Source organism: Hemicordylus capensis, chromosome 10 (assembly GCF_027244095.1).
Source record: "Hemicordylus capensis ecotype Gifberg chromosome 10, rHemCap1.1.pri, whole genome shotgun sequence".
Taxonomy (NCBI): domain Eukaryota; kingdom Metazoa; phylum Chordata; class Lepidosauria; order Squamata; family Cordylidae; genus Hemicordylus; species Hemicordylus capensis.
Genome location: NC_069666.1, coordinates 16,256,481 through 16,278,887, shown reverse-complemented (window position 1 = coordinate 16,278,887; position 22,407 = coordinate 16,256,481). Strand labels below are relative to the sequence as shown.

At 48.8% G+C, this 22,407-nt stretch overlaps 1 protein-coding gene across 2 annotated transcripts in view; it reads left to right on the top strand.

The window, feature by feature from the left end:
* Window positions 1-1,405: 1,405 nt before the first annotated feature.
* LOC128335217 (dual oxidase 2-like) overlaps window positions 1,406-22,407 on the top strand; it is a 49,470-nt gene continuing 28,468 nt past the window's right edge. The window contains exons 1-11 of one of the 2 annotated variants that reach the window (XM_053273230.1): window positions 1,406-1,523; window positions 4,244-4,431; window positions 7,302-7,503; window positions 9,025-9,191; window positions 10,990-11,053; window positions 12,706-12,802; window positions 15,149-15,239; window positions 16,080-16,182; window positions 17,692-17,864; window positions 19,839-20,005; window positions 22,051-22,169. In XM_053273230.1, the coding sequence (XP_053129205.1) occupies window positions 4,381-4,431; window positions 7,302-7,503; window positions 9,025-9,191; window positions 10,990-11,053; window positions 12,706-12,802; window positions 15,149-15,239; window positions 16,080-16,182; window positions 17,692-17,864; window positions 19,839-20,005; window positions 22,051-22,169 (1,234 nt within the window). In that variant the 5' untranslated portion in view covers window positions 1,406-1,523; window positions 4,244-4,380. Of the gene's footprint in view, window positions 1,524-4,243; window positions 4,432-7,301; window positions 7,504-9,024; window positions 9,192-10,989; window positions 11,054-11,580; window positions 11,732-12,705; window positions 12,803-15,148; window positions 15,240-16,079; window positions 16,183-17,691; window positions 17,865-19,838; window positions 20,006-22,050; window positions 22,170-22,407 lie in introns of those variants that run through there. The other variant, XM_053273228.1, reaches the window with a different exon arrangement.

Here is a 22,407-nt window from a genome sequence, read left to right as displayed (position 1 = left end):
CACAGGCCAAATAACAACTGAACAAATTAATGGTCACCTCTTCCTGTGTTCCTGTATAGAAATCAAGGCTTAATGGAACACCCTTGCAATAGTCCTGAGATTTCACCCTCAAGTAGCACAGATAAGATAGCCACCTTTTTCTGGATCAGCAATGATTAGCCTCTGAATTATATTATTGAGGAAGTTTATAAGACTGTCCTTTCCCCCCCTCATCCGTTTTCTGCTTTTTAAAAAACCTTTAGATCTTCTTTTCTCTGAAATAGAAACATATAACCTAAATGAATGAATGAAATTTATTAGGGTCCAAGGCCAGAAAACAAAACAGAATAAAACAAAACAAAGAGAAAAAATAACCTAAAACCATTTTATGTGCTAGCAGTTTTTAGCAAAAGAGTGTCAGCAAAATACATTGGCTGACTACGTCCAGACGAAATTATTCATGAGTATTCCCAAAGAAATTAACGGTACAAATTTGGCATGATGAATTTGTCCCATTAATTTGAATAGGATTACTCATGAATTATTTTGTCTGCATGCCAGTATTTTGCTGACTTTTGTGGTTGCTAAAAATTGCTACAGCAAACAATAATTTCATCTTATATGTTTTTATTGAAGAGATGAATTTTTCAACATCATTTCTTAATCTGGTACCGATGTCTTTTGCACATCTCAGACACTATAATATTTAAGGGCTTTGTAAAAATATGGCCTTATAATAGGAGATGCTCTCTGGCCAGTGGGTATATTATATATCAACTTGAAAATTTGCTTATGGCTACACTCATAGAAAAAGTGGCAACATGCCTGATTCTGTTACCCTCAGAATTGCCCTGCAGACTCCTCACTGGATATATGTGTCTCTGGCCTTTAAAAAGCAGAATCCCTGCCCTCAGGGTGGAATGGGACAACCTCAGTGTTGCAGTTGAGTGATAGGTCTGTGGTGTTTTTGGTTAATCCATTCCTTGATCCAGGCCAGCTTTTGAATGGGCCTTGAGTTACTTGATTTCCAGTCCTGGAACAGAGGCGGGGCTAACAAACAGCCAGCAGCAAGAGCACTGAATAGAGGCAGGGCTAACAGTCAGGACAAGAGGTGGGGCTAGCAAACAGCCAGCAGCAAGAGCACGGAAAAGCAGTCTGCACTTGTCTCTCTGCACATAATATCTATTTCATTAAGCGATTAATATTCCTGATGATTCCACTCCACTGCCTTTGCATACCACGACTCTTTCCCTTGGATTCTACAGAGTCTGCTTTCAGAAATGCCCCTAACTTGCCCCAAAATATCCCAGTTCCTTCTAACATGCTTTGTGCTAATCCCAAAGCCCTGCCTCAACTTGACATGTTGATTTCCTACTTAGGATCGCGGCTCTCGCGGCTGCTGCCTGCAAACTACGCTGACGGGGTATATCAGGCACTGCAGGAGCCGCATGCTCCCAATCCACGGAGACTCAGCGACTTGGTGGCGCGAGGCGACTCGGGATTTGACTCTCTCAGCAACATCACAGTGCTGGGGGTGTTCTTTGGTAAGCTGACAGCAATTAAGAGACAACCTTCCATCATTTGAAGGGAGGAGAGCTGGTCTTGTGGTTGCAAGCAGGACTTGTTTCCTTTGCTAAGCAGGGCCTGCCCTAGTTGCATGTGAATGGGAGACTACATGTGTGAGCCTTGTAAGATAGTCCCCTTAGGGGGATGGGGCCGTTCAGGGAAGAACACCTGCCTGCTTGCATGCAGGAGGTTCCAAGTTCCCTCCCCGGCATTTTCAAGATAGGGCTGAGAGAGAGAGAGAGAGAGAGAGAGAGAGAGAGAGAGACTCCTGCCTGCAACCTTGAAGAAGCCGCTGCCAGTCTGTGTAGACAATACTGAGCTAGATGGACCAAGGGTCTGACTCAGTATATGGCAGCTTCTTGTGTACCAGATTTTTATATCTTCACCCACAGTACAGTAAAGTCCACCATACTGATTCTGGCTTCTCAAGCCCTTTGCTGCCTGAGATGTTGAAGATCTATGGGATTGAATCTCAGCCCTCAGATATGCAAGGCAAGAGTTCTACCACAAAGCGACAGCTCTCTCTCCTCACAGCTCTGTTTAAATCAGGGGTCTCAAACTGTGGCCCTCCTGCAGATGCTGGCCTGCAATTCCCATCATCCTGGCTACTGGGGATGATGAGAGTTGTAATCCAGCTGTGGGGGCCGCAGTTTGAAACCCCATGCAGCAATAGCCCTAATCCCTTCTGCTTACAGCATTCTGAGGTTTCTGATCACAGAATGATGGGGCATATTGTTCTTATTAATCTATGGAATTCTTTGCCATGGGATGTGGTGATGGCCACCAGCTTGGATGCCTTTAAAAGGAGCTTAGGCAGATTCATGGTGGACAGGTCTATCAGTGGCTACCAGTCTGGTGGCTATAGGCCACCTCCAGCCTCAGAGGCAAGATGCCTCTCAATACCAGTTACAGGGGAGCAACAGCAGGAGAGGGGGCATGCCTTCACCTCTTGCTCGTGGGCTCCCCAGAGGCATCTGGTGGGCCACTGTGTGAAACAGGATGCTGGACTAGATGGGTCTTGGGCCTGATCCAGCAGGGCTGTTCTTATGTTCTTATAGGGGATTAGCACAGGTGTGCAGAATTACGAAGACTGTAATTCTTGCAGCGCTGTGGTCATCTTTCTCTTCCTCTCTCTCATCCACTTGAATTACAGTGTTAACCCCAAGGAGATTAGTTGCCCCCTTGATCGCTGGGTTTGGTGGCTTTTCATGATAGCTGTGGTCTCTACTTCTCCTTAAGGATTTAAGCTCCAGCCCATGAGTTCTTTGGCCACTTAGGCCATTTCGCCATGGTTTCATTTTATTTGCTGGCAAAAACTGGGCACCCCTGATTTCTTGCATGCTATTATATGTTTACTTCTGTTTGAGTCATACCTACAGCTTAATCCCTTGGCATACACCCCAATGGGCTGTGGATTTCTCCGAAACCACAACTCCTGATGAGGGAGTGGAAGAAGAGGAAAGGAATTGTGAAAGTTATCTCAAAGTTCACTGATTCAGAACCTGTCCTGGACACCAGTTGAGAGGAAATCTTCAATAATAATTAATAAACGTTATTTGTTAGCTGCCCCATAACAAATTGTGTTCTGGGTGACTCCCAACGGAGCATAAAACGTGAAATTAAAAACACATAACACATTAAATAAAAGCAGGGCCAGGGCGGTGGGGGGGGGGTAGAGAAAGAAAATACAATACAAGGCAGTTTAAAAACTCTTTTAAAATCGGTTAAATTAAATAAAATAAATTTAAAAATCAAAATTTAAAAGGCCTAAGTGAAAAAAAGGTCTTTACCTTTTTGTTCCATCAAGTCTCAATGTGGGTCATAAAAGAGATGCACAGAGGTTATGTGCAGATTATTCAACATCACTCAGGTTGATGCACAAAAGAATATCTCCCCGTCTTGCAGGGAATCCCACTGGCTAATTGCCTGAGATCAGTATTTCAAGGGGCAATATTTCAAGGGCCAGATTTCAGCTGCCCCTTGAGGAGGTAAGGAATATAGGAACACAGGAAGCTGTCTTCTATCGAGTTAGACCTTCTGTCCATCTAGCTCAGATACTGTCTGCAGACTGGCAGCAGCTTCTCCAAGGTTTCAGGTAGGAGTCTTTCCCTGTCCAACCTGGAGATGCCAAGGAGTGAACCTGGGACCTTCTGCATGGAAGCGGATACTGTGGTGTGGTCCCCTCCTCTTAGGGGTATATGATCTCAGACAGCACTCACATATAGTTACCCATCCAAATGCAAACCAGGGTGACTCTGCTTTGCAGAGAGAACAATTCATGCTCGCTACCCCAAGACTGGCTCTCCTGCCCAAATACGATTAGCTGATGGCTTGTGTCTGGGATGGATATAAGCAAATTGTGGGCAAAGGCAGCTGTAACATTTAGTAGCCATCACAGGGTGTCATTCATTGAATGTGGATTCTGTTCAGATTCCCCTGTGAGTTTCTTGAACTGAATGTCATTAGATTACATAGGAAGCTGCCTTCTACAGAGTCAGACAATTGGTCCGTCTAGCTCGGTATCGGCTACTCTGACTGGCAGCAGCTGTCCAAGGTTTCAGGCAAGAGCCTGGAGATGCTGCCAGGGATTGCACCTGGTTCTGCATGGTAAGCAGGTGAACTACAGTCCTTCCCCAGAGGTGTTGTGATTCTTTGGATGTGATGCCTGTTCCGCTGTCACTCTCTGGCTGTTTCACAGGCTTCCATGTCCTCTCGGAGATTTTGGAGAGTGAGAATCCCGGCTGCCCTGCTGAATTCCTAAACATACCCATCCCTCAAGGTGATCCCATATTTGACCGTTCGGGAACAGGTGATATCGTCCTGCCCTTCCAGCGCATGCAGTGGACTCCTGGAACAGGCCAGAGTCCCAATAGCCCCCGGGAGCAGGTAAGGTACCTTGAGCATCTGGCTGTGCCACATCAGGGCATTTCCACACAGCTTCCCTCTTCTAATCACCCTGCTCCTTATTGCTGGCTGGGAAAGCTGAGTGCATACAAATGAAGATTCAGTGCCAGAGCTTCATTCTCTCTGGTCCCCCAAACAAGCCCATAACATGCCTCCCGGGCAAGCATGCAAGCCTGGTGCTCACCCCACAGGCTCGGGACCACTACACACTCCGCTTTGGGCATGCGCTCTGCCATTGTCCACTGGCACTCTTTGGACCGGCCTGGGGGGCGGGCAGCGAGTGTTCCCTCTGTGTGTGCATGCCCTTGCGTGTTTTTCGATGTCCGCTTAGTCAATTTTAGATCCCGCTCAGGTGGAATCGGGAAGGCCCCACTCTGAATGCCTGTGTGCACACACAGTGCCTTGATACCCCAACCCAGAACAAAACTCATTCGCACACAGATGAAAAAAACTAGAGAGAACACTGCTGAGGGGTCTCCAGTTGCTCCGAAGATTGCCAGGGGGGAAGGTGCTGTCTGCCCAGCAGCTTTTCTCACCCTGCCCAGCCTCACCAGCCGCCACCGTGGCTGGGCCTGCTCTGCCCGCCCGCCTGCTCTCCTGTTGTGATGGTGGTGGGGCAGCCGGGCCTGCTCCTCCTCCCTGTGCAGCAGTGGGGGCAGGGAGGGGACCTCCAAAAGGCCTTTAGGTCTAGGCTCCAAAATCACCTAAGTGCACCTCTGCCCTTGTCCCAGGCGGCCAGGGCGCTTTCCGGACTAGCCCCTACAATGGGGTCAGGACGTATCTCGGAAGTGTGCTTCCACACTTCCTGCGTCGCAACACCACAGTCCCTACACCAGGGATTCTCAGCCTTGGGTCCCCAGATGTTGTTGAACTTCAACTCCCATAATCCCCAACCAAAGGCCACTGGGGCTGGGAATTATGGGAGTTGAAGTCCAATAACATCTGGGGACCCAACGTTGAGAATCCCTGCCCTACACAGACAGCAGGGAGCTGTTCACATTTCCAATGCCTTGTTTCTAATTTTAAGCATTGCAATATAGAGCTAGGACGTTGTATATCCGGCGTGAAAAAGTTGCTGTGTTTTTTTTTGGATTGTTGGTTGCTGCTCCCCCTGCTGTTTACGTTTTGAATGTTGCTTGCCTGAACGGAGGCATATTTTGCTGCTGCTGAGCAGCTAGTCTAGAAAGCGCCTTGGCCACTTCTTGCTGGATCATTTCACTAGTCAATTGCTACAGGAGGCAGTACAAGCTGCCTGATCCAGCAAGGAGGAGCAAGCACTCCATCCTTGTCTTGAGGCTAGCATGTGCCACTGCTGACTCTTCCTTGCTGTATTGGGGAGCCCTCACTGCGTACAGTTCCACTGCCCGATCTCTTGCTGCCGCAGCCCCTCTCTTAATGGGGCAGCAAAACTGGAGGCAGCAGAAGCTTCTTAATAAAGCAAGGAGCAGCATGGTCACTCGGTGGAAAGGCAGAGGCGCTCTTACCCCTGGACTTTGGAGCAATTCCAGAGGAAAAGGGTTAAGTTGCGTGTTGAAATGGTCGATCCAGGCTTCAAAATTACCGAGTTGCGCCTCTGTTCTCCATTATGAAGAAGTGTGTACAGAAGGCTGCAATTCCAGAGAAAAGGGGACGTGTGTTAAGTTGGGTTAGAAACATGGAGATGTTTCTGCTAATGCAAACTTGTAGAAATATAGCTGTTTTATATTTTTACTTTCTTGTGAATTCAGTTGCCGTTTGTGCCCTCAAGAACCCACATGTTAAAAATAAAAAGAGTGTGTGTGTGTGTGTGTGTGTGTGTGTGTGTGTGTGTGTGTAGGGGGATGATGCTTAACTTGCAGGGGGAGGGGCTCAAATGGCCTTTAGTCCAGGCTCCAAAATTACCTAGGTGCACCTCTGGGGCAAGGACAAGAGGGTACAGCACAAAAAAAGTGCACGATGGCCCCTAACCTGATGGGTAGGGCAGGGGAGGATGGGCCGACCAGAGAACTTGGGTGGCAGAGGAGTGAGGCTGGGCGGCTACCCCAGACAGGTGGGTAATGCCCACGGTGTGGGGGCTGTAGGATCCAGAGAGGAGAGTTGTGGTATGCAAGGTCAAGACAGTGGAATTGAATCAGGAATATTAACGGTTGAATGAGACAGGTATTATGTACAGAGAGGCAAGTGCAGACTGCACTTTCGGTGCTCTTGCTGCTGGCTGTTTGTTAGCCCCGCCTCTACTCCAGGACTGGAATAAAAGTAACTAAAGCACCATTCAAATGCTGGCCTGGATCAAGGAACAGATAAACCAAAAACATCACCAGGGCAGGCAGGGGGCACTCCCTGCCTGAGGCCATCACCCAACCTTGCCTCATGGGTGAGCCGCCCCTGCTTAGATTGGTGGGAGAGTGGGGAAGCACAGTTTATCTCCAGACTGTCTATTTTCTTGTTCATCTGGGCCTGGAACTATTCAGGGTTCTGGGGAAATTGTACAGGCCAAACCACTCACATAGGCGTCTGCTGCAAAAAACAGAAATTGTTCCCCTGCTTCTGTCATCTCACGCAGCCTTCTCGTTTTGAGGGCTGTCCCACATTGCATTGTCAAGAAAGAAGCTGCCCACCAGCACAACTGCCGTGAAGTGCTTTGGGCCACTGTTCTGCAGCCAACGCAAGCCCCACCTAGATGGGCTTGACTCCAGGAACTATTCCCACCCGTGAATCGGCTTTTTTTCCCCCTGAGATCCTTACATTATCACAGAGACCTCTGGAAGTTACAGTGGGTGTTCACCCCACCTCCCCTCATGAAAGGACCACCCCTCGGAACTATTCCCACCGACTCCATCTCTCTCATTCTTTCCCTCACAATCTCTAATCAGAACAACGGAGTGACCGGTTGGCTGGACGGCAGCGCCATTTACGGCCCCTCGCATTCCTGGAGTGATTCTCTGAGAAGCTTCACAGGCGGGATGCTGCTTTCTGGAACCGAGCCGGGCTTCCCAAAGGAGACCAAGGCAACCGGCGTAATGTGGAAGGCGTTGGATCCGTCGACAGGACAGGGTGGAACACGAGGGATCTTTGGTAAGGAGGGCTGCGGGGTGCAGCTTCTCTCTCAGCCTGAGACCACCGCTTATGAAAACCGGAGACAGGATTTCTAGGTTGCGTCATTTCAGGGCTCCCCATCTGTAGATTTCTTTACAAGCTTAAAAAATGACAGCCCGGTACCAAGTGTGTTTCTGAGTGCTTCAGTGCAAACAGCCAATCTCACTTGGGCAAGCAGGCATGTGGGGGTTAGGTGGTACAGTCGTCATAGTACTGAACGGGCTCTAGCATGCACGAGGAGGATTACTTGTTTGAAAGTGCCCCCTGGTGCAGTGCCAGGGCCAAATTACAAAATACACCTAAATGCTTGGTACTTTAGCCTGATGGCCTTTGTTGTTGTTGTTGTTGTTGTTCTAAAAGCTGGATTCTGACCCAACGAGGCTATTCTCACAATGGGAGAAAACCAGGCTAAAGGAGCCCAGCCCGGTTTTCTCCCATCGTGAGAACCACTGGGCTTGTGGGTGAGCCCAGTGGTTATCTGGTGGCTAGTCTGCCAAAGAAACCCTCCCCTTAAACGGGGTTAGCAGAGCAAGCACTCTGCTAACCCCATTTTCCTGATTGTGAGTCGCCATGGCGCAGCTCCAGGCAGTGGCGACTTGTGAGGAGACCCCTGCCTGGAGGCTAACATGAGCCTCCCGGTGTCGGGGGTCTCCCCAGGATGCCCTATGCACTCATGCAGGGCATCCTGGTGATGTGAATTCAGTTCGTCCCTGGGTCCGCCTTTAGCCAATCAAACAGACTCAGTGGGAATCTCTTTTGAGGCTTTATTGCACTGCATTTGCAAGGTATTCAATAACTAATGGCTCCACATTGAATACAAATAGGTTACAGCTTGAGGTGTTCTTTTATACAGTCAACAGAATGGATGCTGACACCCTAGACATAGTATACGTGGCAATAAAATGGTGGACTAAGTATCTAGTACGCATGCGAATGATTCATTGTTCATCTGGTGATTACTCCTTATTTGGTTACATCCTGTTTTCTTTAACTGTCAGCAAAGAACAGTGAGAATCTTGTGAGAACCGAGTTTCAAAGATACAATTTAGTGGAGAGAGATAACGACGTTGATCATGAGAGGCCGTGATGTCCCTGAGCTGGGCTGGGGTTACTTTGAGTTAGAATGTGGTATTCTGGGCAAACATGGAGTTTCTTTGGTTTTCTAAACACATCAATTGGACTTCCGGAGGCCGGGCAGCCCCCGATCTCTGCATTCCCGACTGGTTCCATGATGGAGCCGGTAGTCGTGTGGGCGGCTGATCCAGCCGCCCAGCAATGAGCGTCTTCTCGTCTGCGGGGAGAGTGGTCTAAGCCTGCTCTCCCAACAGAACCCTCCCAGGCTCTACACACGGTTCGTGTGCAGAGCCTCAACATCGCTCTTCCTTGCATCTCACAGAGCAGCAAAAAGCCTCAAAAAAAATCCCCTCCTATTTGGATGTCTGCTTTCAGGGAAGCCTCACTTTCTTGCTCTCTCACGACTCTCTTGTATTCCCTTTCTAGACTTTGGAAACGCCAAAGCGAATGAAAACCTGTTTCTGCAAGCAGTAAGCATTGTTTGGTTCCGTTACCACAACTTCCACGCGGAAAAGCTTGCCAGAGAACACCGTGGCTGGTCAGATGAGGACCTCTTCCAGCATGCGCGCAGATGGGTCATTGCTGTTTATCAGGTGAGGTGTGGAAAGGAAAGACAGCCCCATAGGTAGCTGCCTTCTATTGAGTCAGACCGATTTGCTCTGTATAGTCTGCTTTGACTGGCAGCGTCTCTCCAGGGTTTCAGATGGAAGGTGGTTCCGTCCTAGCCCTACTTGAAGATAGGAACGTAGGAAGCTGCCATATACTGAGTCAGACCCTTGGTCCATCTAGCTCAGTATTGTCTACACAGACTGGCAGCAGCTTCTCCAAGGTTGGAGGCAGGAATCTCTCTCAGCCCTATCTTGGAGATGCTGCCAGGGAGGGGACTTGGAATCTAGATTCTCTTCTCCATCCCCTGAGGGGAATATCTTGCAGTGGTCTCACTTCTAGTCTCCTTTTCATATGCAACCAGGGCAGTCCCTGCTTAGCTAAGGGGACAAGTCATAAGAACATAAAAACAACCCTGCAGGATCAGGCCCAAGGAGGCCCATCTAGTCCAGCATCCTGTTTCGCACAGTGGCCCACCAGATGCCACTGGAAGCCACAGGCAGGAGTTGACGGCATGCCCTCTCTCCTGCTGTTACTCCCCTGAAACTGGTACTCTGAGGCATCCTGCCTTTGGGGCTGGAGGTGGCCTATAGCCCTCCGACTAGTATCCATTGATAGACTTCTCCTCCATGAAGTTATCCAAACCCCTCTTAAAGCCATCCAGGTTGTTGGCTGTCACCACATCTTGTGGCAGAGAATTCCACAAGTGGATTATGCATTGTGTGAAAGAATACTTCCGTTTGCTGCGCCTAAATTTCCCGGCAATCAATTTCATGGGATGACTCCTGGTTCTAGCGTTATGTGAGAGGGAGAGGGATTTCTCTCTCTCCACTTTCTCCACACCATGCATGATTTTATAGGCCTCTATCATGTCTCCCCGCAGTCGTCTTTTTTCCCTAAACTAAATAGCCTCAGGTGTTGTAGCCTTGCCTCAACAGGAAGGTGCTCTAGGCCCCTGACCATCTTGGTTGCCCTCTTCTGCTTGCTACCACAAGACCAGCTCTTCCTCTATGATGCCAGGGAGTGAACCTGGGGCCTGCAAAGTGGATGCCCCACCTCTGAGCTACAGCCCCATTCCCAAACCCGATTGAAAAAAACCTTATATTGAGGAGGTTCTCACGATCCACCCAAAGTGGGCTAAGGGAGCCTAGCCCGGTTTTGGAGGATCGTGTGCTACCACAGCAGCAAACCCTCCTAATTCCCCCTCCCCTTAGACAAGGTTAGCGGAATCCTGTCTATTTGGTCGTGTATTGCTGTGGCGCGTCTCTGTGCCACGGCAACACACGAGGAGACCCCCGCCCGGAGGCTGAAACAAGACTCCCGGCCCTGGAGATCTCTCCAGGATGCCCCCACGTACTTGCACAGGGTACCCTGGAACTTCCAGGGGCTGCGCATCCCCCGATCCCCGCCGCCCCCGTCAGCTCCGTGATGGAGCCAGCAGTCGTGTGGGTGGCTGATCCGGCCGCCCAGGGCTGCAGGAAGGATCGTCTGCGGGGAGAGTGGGCTGAGCCCGTTCTCCCCGCAAACCCCATTCAGGCGAGTCTCACTGATCGTGAGACTCGCCTCATGGAATCAAATGGTGGATCCGTTCATGTTAGTATTATCTACCCTGGCTGGCAGCAGTTCTCCAGGGTTTCAGGTGCGAGGGCAGGGTGGTGGAGTGTTTCCCCCCAGCCCTGCCTGGAGATGCTGCCAGGCATTGAACCTGGGACCCTCTGCAACTCTGAAAGTGACTCCTCGGCCATAGGTGTGTCTTGTCTCACAGCCTCCCTCTTGTTTTTCTAGAACATTGTGCTGAATGAGTGGCTGCCAGTCTTCCTGGGAAATGAAAGCATCGCCCCTTACAATGGTAAGTAGCGGGGATGGTCGCAGGGAAGGGATCCCAAGGGTCCCAATTATAACAGAGCAAGTGTTTGTGAAATTAAATTTAATTAATTAAAGGTCTCTCCGAGAACAGGCCTGCTCAATTATAGCTACACCCCTGCCTCCCACTTTCATGAGGGCAGCCCTTCTGATTCTTCTAGGGCAGGACTGCTCAACTTTGGCCCTCCTGCAGATGTTGGCCTACAGTTCCCATAATCCCTAGCTATTGGCCACTGTGGCTGGGGATTATGGGAATTATAGTCCAAAAACAGCTGGGGTGGGGGTGCAAAGTTGAGCAGGCCTGTTCTCGGAGAGACCTTTAATTTATTCAGCCCTTCCATTCTGCAACGGGACAGTTTAAAAAGAAGCACAAGGACGACACCAGCAACAGCCACTGGAGGGACACTGTGCTGGGTTTGGATGGTGTATCAATGTATGTGGAACTTAGTAGGAGGGGTGGGGCAGCAGTCAGGAACAATAACACAGCAACACAGGGGAAGATACAGACAAGAGGAACTGCTGCTAGCAGAGCATTGCCACTTTAAATAGTGCTTCTTAGCCCAGTTAGCAGGGGTGACTCCCTAACTATATGATACAAAAAGGACCTGGAAATGCTTCTCTGTCCCCAAGTGTTGTACCCCAACAAAGAGAGGTTCTTTTCTGGGTCAGTAGCCAAAACACTTCACCAGCTGAGAAGGATGTAAAAGGCTTTATTTTGCTCTACAGTAGCAAAGGTCTTGGATAGCTCACGCTCAAGTCCAAGACTCCGTTCATTTACAAGCATGACATATTTATAACCTAGGAGATACTGCCCCTTTCCTTTGTCTGGACTTTCAGTAAATTTCCAGCTAACTTCTGCGCATGTACTTTAAAGTGAATACCTCATCACCTTCTTATCTAGTCTCTCCTGGCCCTCCTTGGTACAGAAAAGCAACTCCTTATAAGGAATCCCCTAGGCCCCCCTTACACAGACAGTTTATATGAAAGGTAACATGGCTTCAGTCTGGTTCAGGCCTATACCACAAGGGGCTCACAATCTAAAAAGAAACACATAGGGACAACAGCAGCAGCAGCCACTTGGAGGGATGAATAGGGACTAGGATTGCCATCGCCTGGCTTTCCAAATCGGGGCGCCTGATTTGCATATTATGCCAATTGGCTTGAAAATAATTTTTGAGCAGAATAGTGACTGCATGTTTTGCTCCGTAACTCCACTTCTACAAGGGCTAATGTTTAGGGTTTTTTGTTTGTTTTTTAAATGAAAGCTGAAATCCATGCAAATCTGGGTGGGCTAAGCAATCTGGGTGAGATGCTTAAAATCCGGGTGAAACACGGAATTCCGGGGGACATGGCAATTCTAATAGGAACACTTGTTCTCCCCCCACCCACCCACCACATATTCATGGAAAACATGGTCTGAAATCATATCTAGGCAACCTGTCTAGGTCAGGATTTCGTATGTACTAGAGCGGTTTCCCTGCTACAATCAGTTCAAATTCTACGGTTTGATGATTCCTCCAGTGCCATAGAGTTTGCTGGAACTCCCAGAGATGATAAGACCCAGAAGGGGAGCTGCATTTACCACTCTCATGGTCCCTTGAGACCTGGAGCTCAGGGTCTGTGTTGTTGCTGTTGTAGGTTACAAGCAGCATGGGGATCCCAGGATCTCTCCCGAATTCTTGACGGCTTCAGCGCTCTTCCTAGGCACCATGGTCCCTTCTGGAGTCTACATGAGGTAAGAAGGGAATATACCTCTCTTTCAGTCAACTTAGACATTGGCTCATCTATCAGTCTGATGAGTGGGCCATTGGAGTTCATTCCTCATGTGCTAATCTCTCCCCGGAGGCCCCTTGGAGGGAGGGAGATAATGAAGGAAATAGTGAGGGGTGGAACTGGGGGGCTGCCAGATGCTGGTGGGGGGCTGTATTCTTTGAACCGATCTGCTCAATTATAGCTACACCCCTGCCTCCTATCCTCATGAGGGCAGCCCTTCTATTTCTTCTAGGGCAGGACTGCTCAGCTTTGGCCCTCCTGCAGATGTTGGCCTACATAATCCCTACATAATCCCTTAATAATCCCTACATAATCCCATAATCCCTGGCTATTGGCCACTGTGCCTGGGGATTATGGGTTATGGAAGGGAGGATTATGGGATTATGGATTATGGAAGGGAGCCATAGCAAAGGGGTCGTAGCTCAATGGCAGACCACCTGCCTGGACGCAGATGGCCCCCTGGATCCCTGCCATCTCCAGTTAAGAAGAATCTGAAATAGCAGAGTCTGGGGCAGTGTTCCCTTGAACAGAGATTCCCAGATGTGGTGGACTACAACTCCAGAAAACCCCAAGCAAAAGCCATGGCAGCTGAGGATTCTGGGAGTTGTAGTCGACAACATCTGGGAATCCCAGTTAGAGGGAATAGTGGTCTGGGGTCTTGGAGAGCTGCTGCCAGGCAGAGTAGACAATACGGAGCTAGATGGACCGATGGTCTGAAGCACAAGCAGCTTCAGATGCTCATTTTAAACACCACCACGTGGATGCTGCTCTCCATAACGAGCCTTTTGGGTGGAGTGGCTCCCTACGCAATTCAAGAGACTTCCGCCCCATGACTTGTGGGGGAATAATCTATCTACCACCTCAAACATCTGTCTTGTTTGCCCCAGCAAGATAAAAACGTGTTATGTCCTACAATTGAAAGTAATATGAATATTACTTTACAAAGTAGAATGTGTAAAGTAACATATGCACATATAAGTATGTGTAGATAATATATTAATATTACAGTAAAACGAGATCAGTTGTTATAATTATGTTGAGTAAGAACAGTAATTGTGGCCGCTTTTGTGGGTATAGGAACATGTAAGCCACTGAGTTACTGAAGGCCAGTTCTGATGATCTGGCTAGCGGTCACCACTGGTCCATCTGGTTCTCATGATCTGGCTACTGTAGTTCTGCCACTACATGTTGGGGGCGGCAGAGGAGCATGATCCCAATTCCCAGTCATATAGGCAGGGGAGACAACAAGGAAGTGATTGTGCACAAGAGTTCCATCCTGATTGCTCGGCACAGGCAACCCAATAGGCAATCTTGGATCTTAGGGTGCTTGATGTGGGTTGCTCCCATCCCTGTTGCGTTCTTATGCCAGAGGGTGTAGTATCAAAGGAACGTAGGAAGCTGCCTTCGACCATTGGTCCATCTGTCTCAGTATTGTCTACAGTAATTGGCAGCAGTTTATCCAAGGTTTCCGACAGGAGTCTCTCCCAGCCCTACTGGAGATGCTGCCAGGGATTAAACCTGGGACTGTCAGAATGCTAGTGCTATGGATTGCTATTGTGAAGACATCCTAAAATGAATGCCCACTAAAATGCCCTGGTTCCCTCCAAATGGCCATGGAATGCCTTGAATTTTCTGTGCATTCCTATGGCTGTTTGGAAGGAAGCCGTGCATTCCAATGGGCATTCCCTGCCATTCACGATAGTACGTTACCTAGAGTCTACATCAGGGATTGTCAACATTGGGTCCCCAGATGTTATTGGACTTCAGCTCCCATAATCCCTAGCCCCAGTGGCCTTTAGTTGGGGATTATGGGAGTTGAAGTCCAATAACATCTGGGGACCCAACGTTGAGAATCCTTGGTCTACATGATCAGATGCATGGTGCCAGCCTATTGGACTAGGAACATAGGAAGCCACTGTATACTCTTGGTCCACCTAGCTCAGTATTTCTACAGCGACTGGCAGCAGCACTCCAAGGTTTCAGGCAGGAGTCTCTCCCAGCCCTACCTGGAGATGCTGCCTGGAAGTGAACCTGGGACCTTCGGCATGCAAGCAGATACTCTACCATTGCGCTTGCAGCCCCATTCCCTAAGGAATGGGGCTGAATATCTTGCAGCAAAGCACTCACATGTAGTCACCCATCCAAATGCAAACCAAGGTGGACCTTGCTTAGCAAAAGGGATGATTCATGCTCACTACCACAAGACCAGCCCTCCTCCCCACTGCCACACTCTACTTCTTGACTCGCCTATCTCACTCTTCCCACACACAGTGCCCGAGACATCTCACCCCTTTTTGTTTTCTTTCAGGAAACAGAACTGCAGTTTTCGAGACGTGATTAACGCAGACGGCAGCATCTCTCCAGCACTCCGGCTGTGCAACAGCTACTGGAGCCGAGAGGTGGGACTTGTCACTTAGCTTCTGCAGGGGCTTTCTGAGAGCAACGTCTGAGCACATGTTCTAGGAAAGGAGACATGTTCCAATGCTTGATGGATGGAAATACACTACTGGGTTGCAGTTGGTTCCATGATTCATGCAGTTGATTCCATGATTCATGTAGTTGGTTCCATGATTCATGCATGGGTCCATACATGAATGGATTCATGAATGGAATCATGTATGATTCATGCATGGAATCATACATGATTCTAGTAATATGAGCCCCATGTGACACGAGTAGGGCATGCAGAACTTCAGCAAGGCTCCATAGGAACATAGGAAGCTGCCATCTACTGAGTCTTACCATAGGTCCATCTAGCTCAGTGTTGTCTACACAGACTGGCAGCAGCTTCTCCAAGGTTGCAGGCAGGAATCTCTCTCAGCCCTATCTTGGAGATGCTGCCAGGGAGGGAACCTGGAACCTAGATGCTCTTCCCAGAGCAGCTCCATCCCTTAGGGGGAATATCTGGGCCCAGAGCACATTTCCAGTAGGAAAAATCACTGGCTTCTATTGGCTGTGAGCCTGGCTCACCAGGCCATTGCTGAAAACATCTGAATTGCCTGTTTCTCTATAGGAAGTTGCCTTATCCCAAGTCAGACCCTTGGTCCATCTAGCTCAGTATTGTCTACACTGAGTCGCAGTGGTTTTCCAAGGTTCCAGGCAGGCGTCTTCCCCAGCCCTACCTGGAGATGCTGCCAGAGATATTCTAAGTGTTGCCTGGCCAGCATGGAGCTGCCACTGGCTATAGCTTCAGAACACATTGATGCTTTAGAGTCTTGATGTCTTTCTGTCCTGTTCAGAATCCCAATCTCCGAACAGCTGTTGATATCGATGAGCTTCTGCTGGGGATGAGATTGCAAATTGCCGAGAGAGAAGACAATATTGTGGTGGAAGATCTCAGAGGTAGAGCTCTTTTCTTCCTTGAAACTATTATTTATTGACTATCTCAGTGGCTTCATCCTCATTGCACATTCTGAAAGAGCAGTAAAGGGCAGTGAACAGATTTCCCCATGTTGCCCAGTTACTCTGGAATGAAATGCTGTCAAGTCTTCAGACAACTAGCCCGATCTTGCCTGATGGTGTGCTACAACCATGGTGGGAGTTGTGGTCCAGCAACATCTGGGGACCCAAGATTTGGAGGACCCTACTAGAAAGCTGCTAGGGTGCCACAGGGGTCCACAAATTTAGGATTAGCACACTAGTCGGCCAATATTTGTGGTTGCCATCAATCCCCTCTCTTCCCTCAGATCTTTTTCTGGCACACAGGCTTAGGAGAGAAGTGTGTCTTCTGTCGTTTCACTGAGAGATGGAGATGGTTAGAGCCAGTGGGTATCCTCTCCTGCTGCTCAGAAAGGAGTCCTGCTGTTTCTTACCATCTCAGAAATGACATTGTAAAGGAGATCTGTGTGGTGCTGGATGTCCTGCTGGGCCAAGGCACTGGTCGCTGGCAAGTAGTTTTATGAATGTCTGCACAAGAAGGACCCCATGAGCCCAAAGCACCCATCTATAAAGAGGGCTGCATGTCTCTTTGCATGACATGCTGTTATTAGTGGTGTGCAAAGAGATTCGGATTCAAATTGCTTTGACTCTAATCTGGGCAATTCGAGTGATTCAAATTTGAATTGAATCACTCCATAAAAGGGCAATTAGATTTGAATCTGAATCGAATTTTCAAAATTCGATTTGAATTCAGTTCAAGAGCCATTTGGCACCTTTTTAAACCATTCAGGCTCCCTGGTTGGTTAAAAAAGGCACCAAAACAGGATCAAATTCGATTTGAAGCGAATTTTTGATTTGAATTGTGCACATCTCTAGCTGTTACGGCAGTTGGCCAGGTGAAAACAGCAGCACACAGCAGACCTCTTCTGAGAACGCAGCTAATTATAATTAACAACTAAGTGGAAAATCCCAATGCATAAATCTTAGACCATGCGTTTTAGTGTGTGGGTGGGGACGAATATCTTTGAATGCCTGACTCTTTCATCAGGCCCCTGCGGAGAGCATAGAAGCCCAACTATTTACCCAGGTTTCTCCTGCAAAGATGAAATTGTGTATTCCAGTTCACGTGGCCTTCTCATCCTGAGGCCTTCTGGGCTTGCTTCTTAAAGAGACAGTGCTTGCCCTGGTCACACTCCGCTGGGGATGGGCGATTAAACTGTGTTTCTACATGGATTGTGATTGGATCATTCAGTCATTCCTGCTCCTCTGTGGAGGCTGTCTGTTGCCTCTCTGGATGCTCTGGATTTCCCCTTTTCAGTTCAGTTCCTGGATGAGGCTCAGTCGGAAATGGATGCCGATCTGAACATAACTGAAGATCCCAGCCTGAAGGGGCACATTGCAGAGGCCATGACTGTGTCTGGCAGGGATAGATTTCTAGGGTTTTGCCGTGACGTGATTGTGTTTGTTCTCCAGATTACTGGTATGGGGCACTGAAGTACTCCCGCACGGACTTCGTGGCCAGCTGGGTCCAGCGTGGGCGAGACCTTGGATTATCCACCTATAATAAAGCCAGGGAGTTCTTCAAACTCGATCCTGTTGATGAGTGGCAGAAAATTGATGCCACGTCCTTCAAGGAGAACCAGACGGTATAGTGCCTGGGTGGTGGAAGGGTGGTGCCGGGCATTATGGGTCTCACTTTGTCCCATGTCAGCAGGACCTTTCTGAAGACAGAAGGCCTTCACAAGGATGGCTTGTGCAGCAACCTTGGACATGGAAGCACTGGCCATCATGGTTACGGCCAGGGATGTAGCTTTAATAGAGCGGATGGGTTCAAAGAACCCAGGGTCCCCAGCTCTTGAGGGCCACCCAGCTTCACCCTCCCTATTTTCTTCATTATCTCCCTCACTCAGAGGGGCCTCAGAGGAGAGGGGTGAACACAGGCCCCCTCTCTCCTAGCTACGCCCTTGGTTACGGTGCTTCCCTCTTCACACAAACAGTGCTGTAACCGTGGGCACCCAGTTCCAGGGGATGAGTGACAGCACCTGGGCGGGACTTCCTCCCCACTTTGGGAGCTGTAACCATGAGCACAGCGGAACTCTCACACATTCAAAGAGGGTTCTAGCTTGCAGAAATTGTAGGTTGTCCCTATGTTGGTCCATTATGCGGGGCGGCGGGAGGGGGTCTAAACACCACAATCTGGGCACTCCCTTTATTAGGACCAACCCAAAATGGAGAGTTCTCTAGAACTCTATATCAGGCTGGATGTTTAGCAAAAACAAAAAAAGGGAGGATTTATTAAAATGTTATATCCCAGACATTTAGACCTAGAGATCGTTCTCACAACCAGCTTTACCCATACTAGTGCAATCTTACTTGGGTCGAAACGGTTGTGAGAATCGCCAGGATTGGTCCTGATCCCGGCACTCCTCAGCTTGGTAGCCAAGGCTTGAAACCCAGGCTAAAAGTGAGGGAGGAGAGTGCGTGTGTGCCCTCCGCCCTCACCATCCTCTGCCATTCCTTTTGGGCTGCTGGCAGATATTATAATGATAGAGGTTGGGAGAAGGAGTGACCCAGTCTTAGGAGTTGCTGCAACGCTTGCACAGTGCATTGTGGGATTCCAGGAGGCTGGGCTTTGCTTCCCCTGGCCTCCAGATCTCCGGGCCACTTACCACAGAGCAGTGAGGCTGAGAAGGAACAGCAGTCATATGGGGGAAGGTAGGTAAGATCCTGCCTTCCCTCCCCATCACCCTCCCTATTCCCAGCCAAAGGGTCGTGTGGACGACCCTTTAGTTTGAATGGAACCATTTACCCAGTGGGAGAAAGACTCGGTCTATATAACATCTGAAGGCACTTGGAACAGTCTCCGTCAGTGTACAGCTGTCTACATTGTTAGATGAGGGATGGAAAGAAAATGCAATGCCTTGTTTCTGTATAGAGGAAAGCAGTTCCTCTCTGGGAAGAGAGTTGCTCTTGTGGTAGCAAGCATGACTTGTCCCCTTAAGCTAAGCAGGATCCACCCTGATTGCATACGAAAGGGAGAGTAGAAGTGTGAGCGCTGTAAGATCTTCCCCTCAGGGGATGGAGCCGCTCTGGGAAGAGCAGAAGGTTCGAAGTTCCCTCCCTGGCAGCATCTCCAAGATAGGGCTGAGAGAGATTCCTGCCTGCAACCTTGGAGAAGCTGCTGCCAGTCTGGGAAGACAATACTGAGCTAGATGGACCAATGGTCTGACGCAGTATATGGCAGCTTCCTATGTTCCTATGTCCAGTGTCTGCCACACACCACAGTCTGGACCGATACACAGGTGCAAGGGCAGTCTGTGCTATTTCACAGGCACTTGGCTTCATCTCTCCCCAGGCTGTCTGGATTCTGGGGACCAGAGCCCTTTTCCCATCCTGCCAACATTTTATTCCCAGAGACTCAGGCCTGTGCGAAGCAGCAGCCCTGTTTCACTTCAGGGGCCATTTTGGCTCTCCCGAAGGATCTCCTATTTGCCTCAGCCTCCTTCGGCTGAGGAGGCTGTCAAACCTGGGTCACCAGATGCCGTTGGTCTACAACTACCACCATACCCATAGTCTGATTCTGCACCGATTTCCCTAGAAACCTTCTGATTTATTCCTAGCTTCTGGAGAACTTGGCAGCCATGTATGGCAATGATACAGACCGCCTGGAGTTGCTGCCCGGGGCCCTGTTGGAAAAAAACAGATCCCTCTTCCGGGCCATCATCAAGGACCAGTTTCTTCGCCTGCGAGACGGCGACCGGTTCTGGTTTGAAAATTCCAAGAATGGGTAAGAGACGGCCAGCTTGGCGAGAACACTCCTAGGAATGCAGTTTGGGTGGGGCGGTGGCAGCTGTTCACAGAGATGGGGCAGGAATTTGCAACTATGGGCCCAGAAACTTCTGCTCCCCAGGCAGGGGAGGAACCACCGTTGAGTGGATGGATTCTTTGAACCCAGCTGCGAGCCACAGAGGGGGCTACACAAACCCTCTGGGGATCATTCCCAGCTAGCATTTGCTGGCTGGGAATGTGCTCCCGAGGGCTTACACAGGCCTTACGTCAATCAGGCCACACCCACGTTGCCATGATGTCACATGCAAGGGGTGTCCCTGGCACATGCGCTGCATGCGCTGCAAGGCCCCTGGGGACCTGGGCCTCTGTTCCCTGGCTCCACCACCATTCCCTGGGCAAACACCTTCAGTCATGACACCAAAGGGAGGCTCTTCTGTCCAAACATGTCCAAGGACCTCCCTGCCTGATTATGGCTGGTCCATGGCTGGTTTTGCATGCACAAAATACTACCCAGCTTTTGTGTTGGTGCAGGGAACAGTTTGTTGCACCTTACTGCACGACCATTGGTCAATTGAAAAAAAAAAGTTACAAGAACTAAAAACAAAAGAAACATCATTAGATATAGCACAGGTAAAATAACTACAAAATTATCCATGTCCAGTAGCCACGAGCTTTTTCAGACAGCAGGGTTTACCGCGAGGCTTTACTGCGAGTTCTCAGCAAAATGGATACTCCAGTGCAAAAAGAGGATTTTTAAAACCCTCGACATAAATCAGGCTAGGTTCCAATACGGAGGGGGAAACCCAAATTGTTTGTGAAGTGCTCTCTGAAATATTACACCAACTTTGGGGTAAATCTGGCAGATACGTGAATGCGCACCCACCCTCCCAAAGTAAAGTCGCAGTAAAGTCGCCATCTGAAAAAGCTCCAGGAAAGTGTTGTTCAGCTTTTCAGAAGCATGGATAAATTTAGCTACCTGACTTAAAAAATATAATCATCTTGCAACAGAAATGATAATCTACTAAGATCATCGGGGAACACCTTGGCGTGTATAAAAAAGGAGAGATATCTATCCCTGTATGCAGATGGGAACTGACAATTTAAAAGGCAGTGCAGCATATCATGAGGGTTGGCCCATCCACATATAGGGGATTCCACTTCCAGAATCATTCTAAGCCTCTTCAAATAAACTTTGCAGCAGGTTGCAAACTGATTGTCTGGGGGATGGGGTAAGCCAGGATTGTGTGTGTCGCTCAGTCATAGAGCCCCTACTTTGCAAGCAGAAGGCCCGAGGTTTAATCACTGGCATCTCTGTTAAAGGAATGGGTGCTGGGAAAGACTTCTGCCTCAGAAGCTGAAGAATCCTTAATACAGAACGGAATCAATCGATGGCCTAATTCAGTGTAAGGTGGCTTGGCTTTATATAGGCCAGGAGTTCTCAGACTCGGGTCCCCAGATGTTATTGGACTACAGCTCCCAACATGAGGGAGGATGAGAATTATAGTCCAGCAACATCTTTTGAACTTTGATGATGGAGAAGACTTTTGAGGATACCATGGACAGCCAGGAAAACAAACAAATGGTCATAGAACAAATCAGTCCAGTTTCATTTAAGACACAAATGACCAGCCTCAAACTATCATACTTTGGATACATTATGTGAAGACCTAGCTCCCTTGAGAAGTCCATAATGATGGGGAAAGTTGAAGGAAAGAGAAGAAGAGGATGGCCAGCAGCAAGGTGGATGGACTCGATGACAACAGCAATGAATGCACCACTGAGAGACCTTCAAGGCCAACCTGAAGACAGATCATCCTGGAGAGAACCTATCTATGTGGTCGTTAAGAGTCGACACCGACTGGACGGCACTTAATCAGTCAATCAATCAACATCTGGGGACCCGATTCTGAGAACCCCTGATATAGGCAGAAACTGAATGGGCCAGTCTAAGGAATTCAGAGTAGGTCATGTACTGAGGAAGAGATGACATGGCAAGAATCCAGAATCTCACCAATAGCTTTTCTTGGCTATTCCCTTTCTCAGATTATTCTCTGAAGATGAGATTTCCACCATTAAGGACATCAAGTTCTCCAACGTGCTTGCTGATATTCTCTCCATAAATACAAATTTCCTCCAAGAAGACGTGTTTCTCTTGACAAATGGTGGGTGTTGATTTTTTACACTGTTGAACAATGGCATATAGCATGAGGATCCTTTATGAGTGCATAAAGGATCCGTTCCATGACCCTTGCCAATATTATATGTGTTAGAATTCCAGCAAGTCTTCCTTTGGACCCTGCTTTTGGAGGTTAGGGTTGCATGGTCAGAGAACTGGGGTCTTTTCATGTGGGTATTGTTAATTATTATTTTAAAGTATTTATACACCATCTGGTGACTACT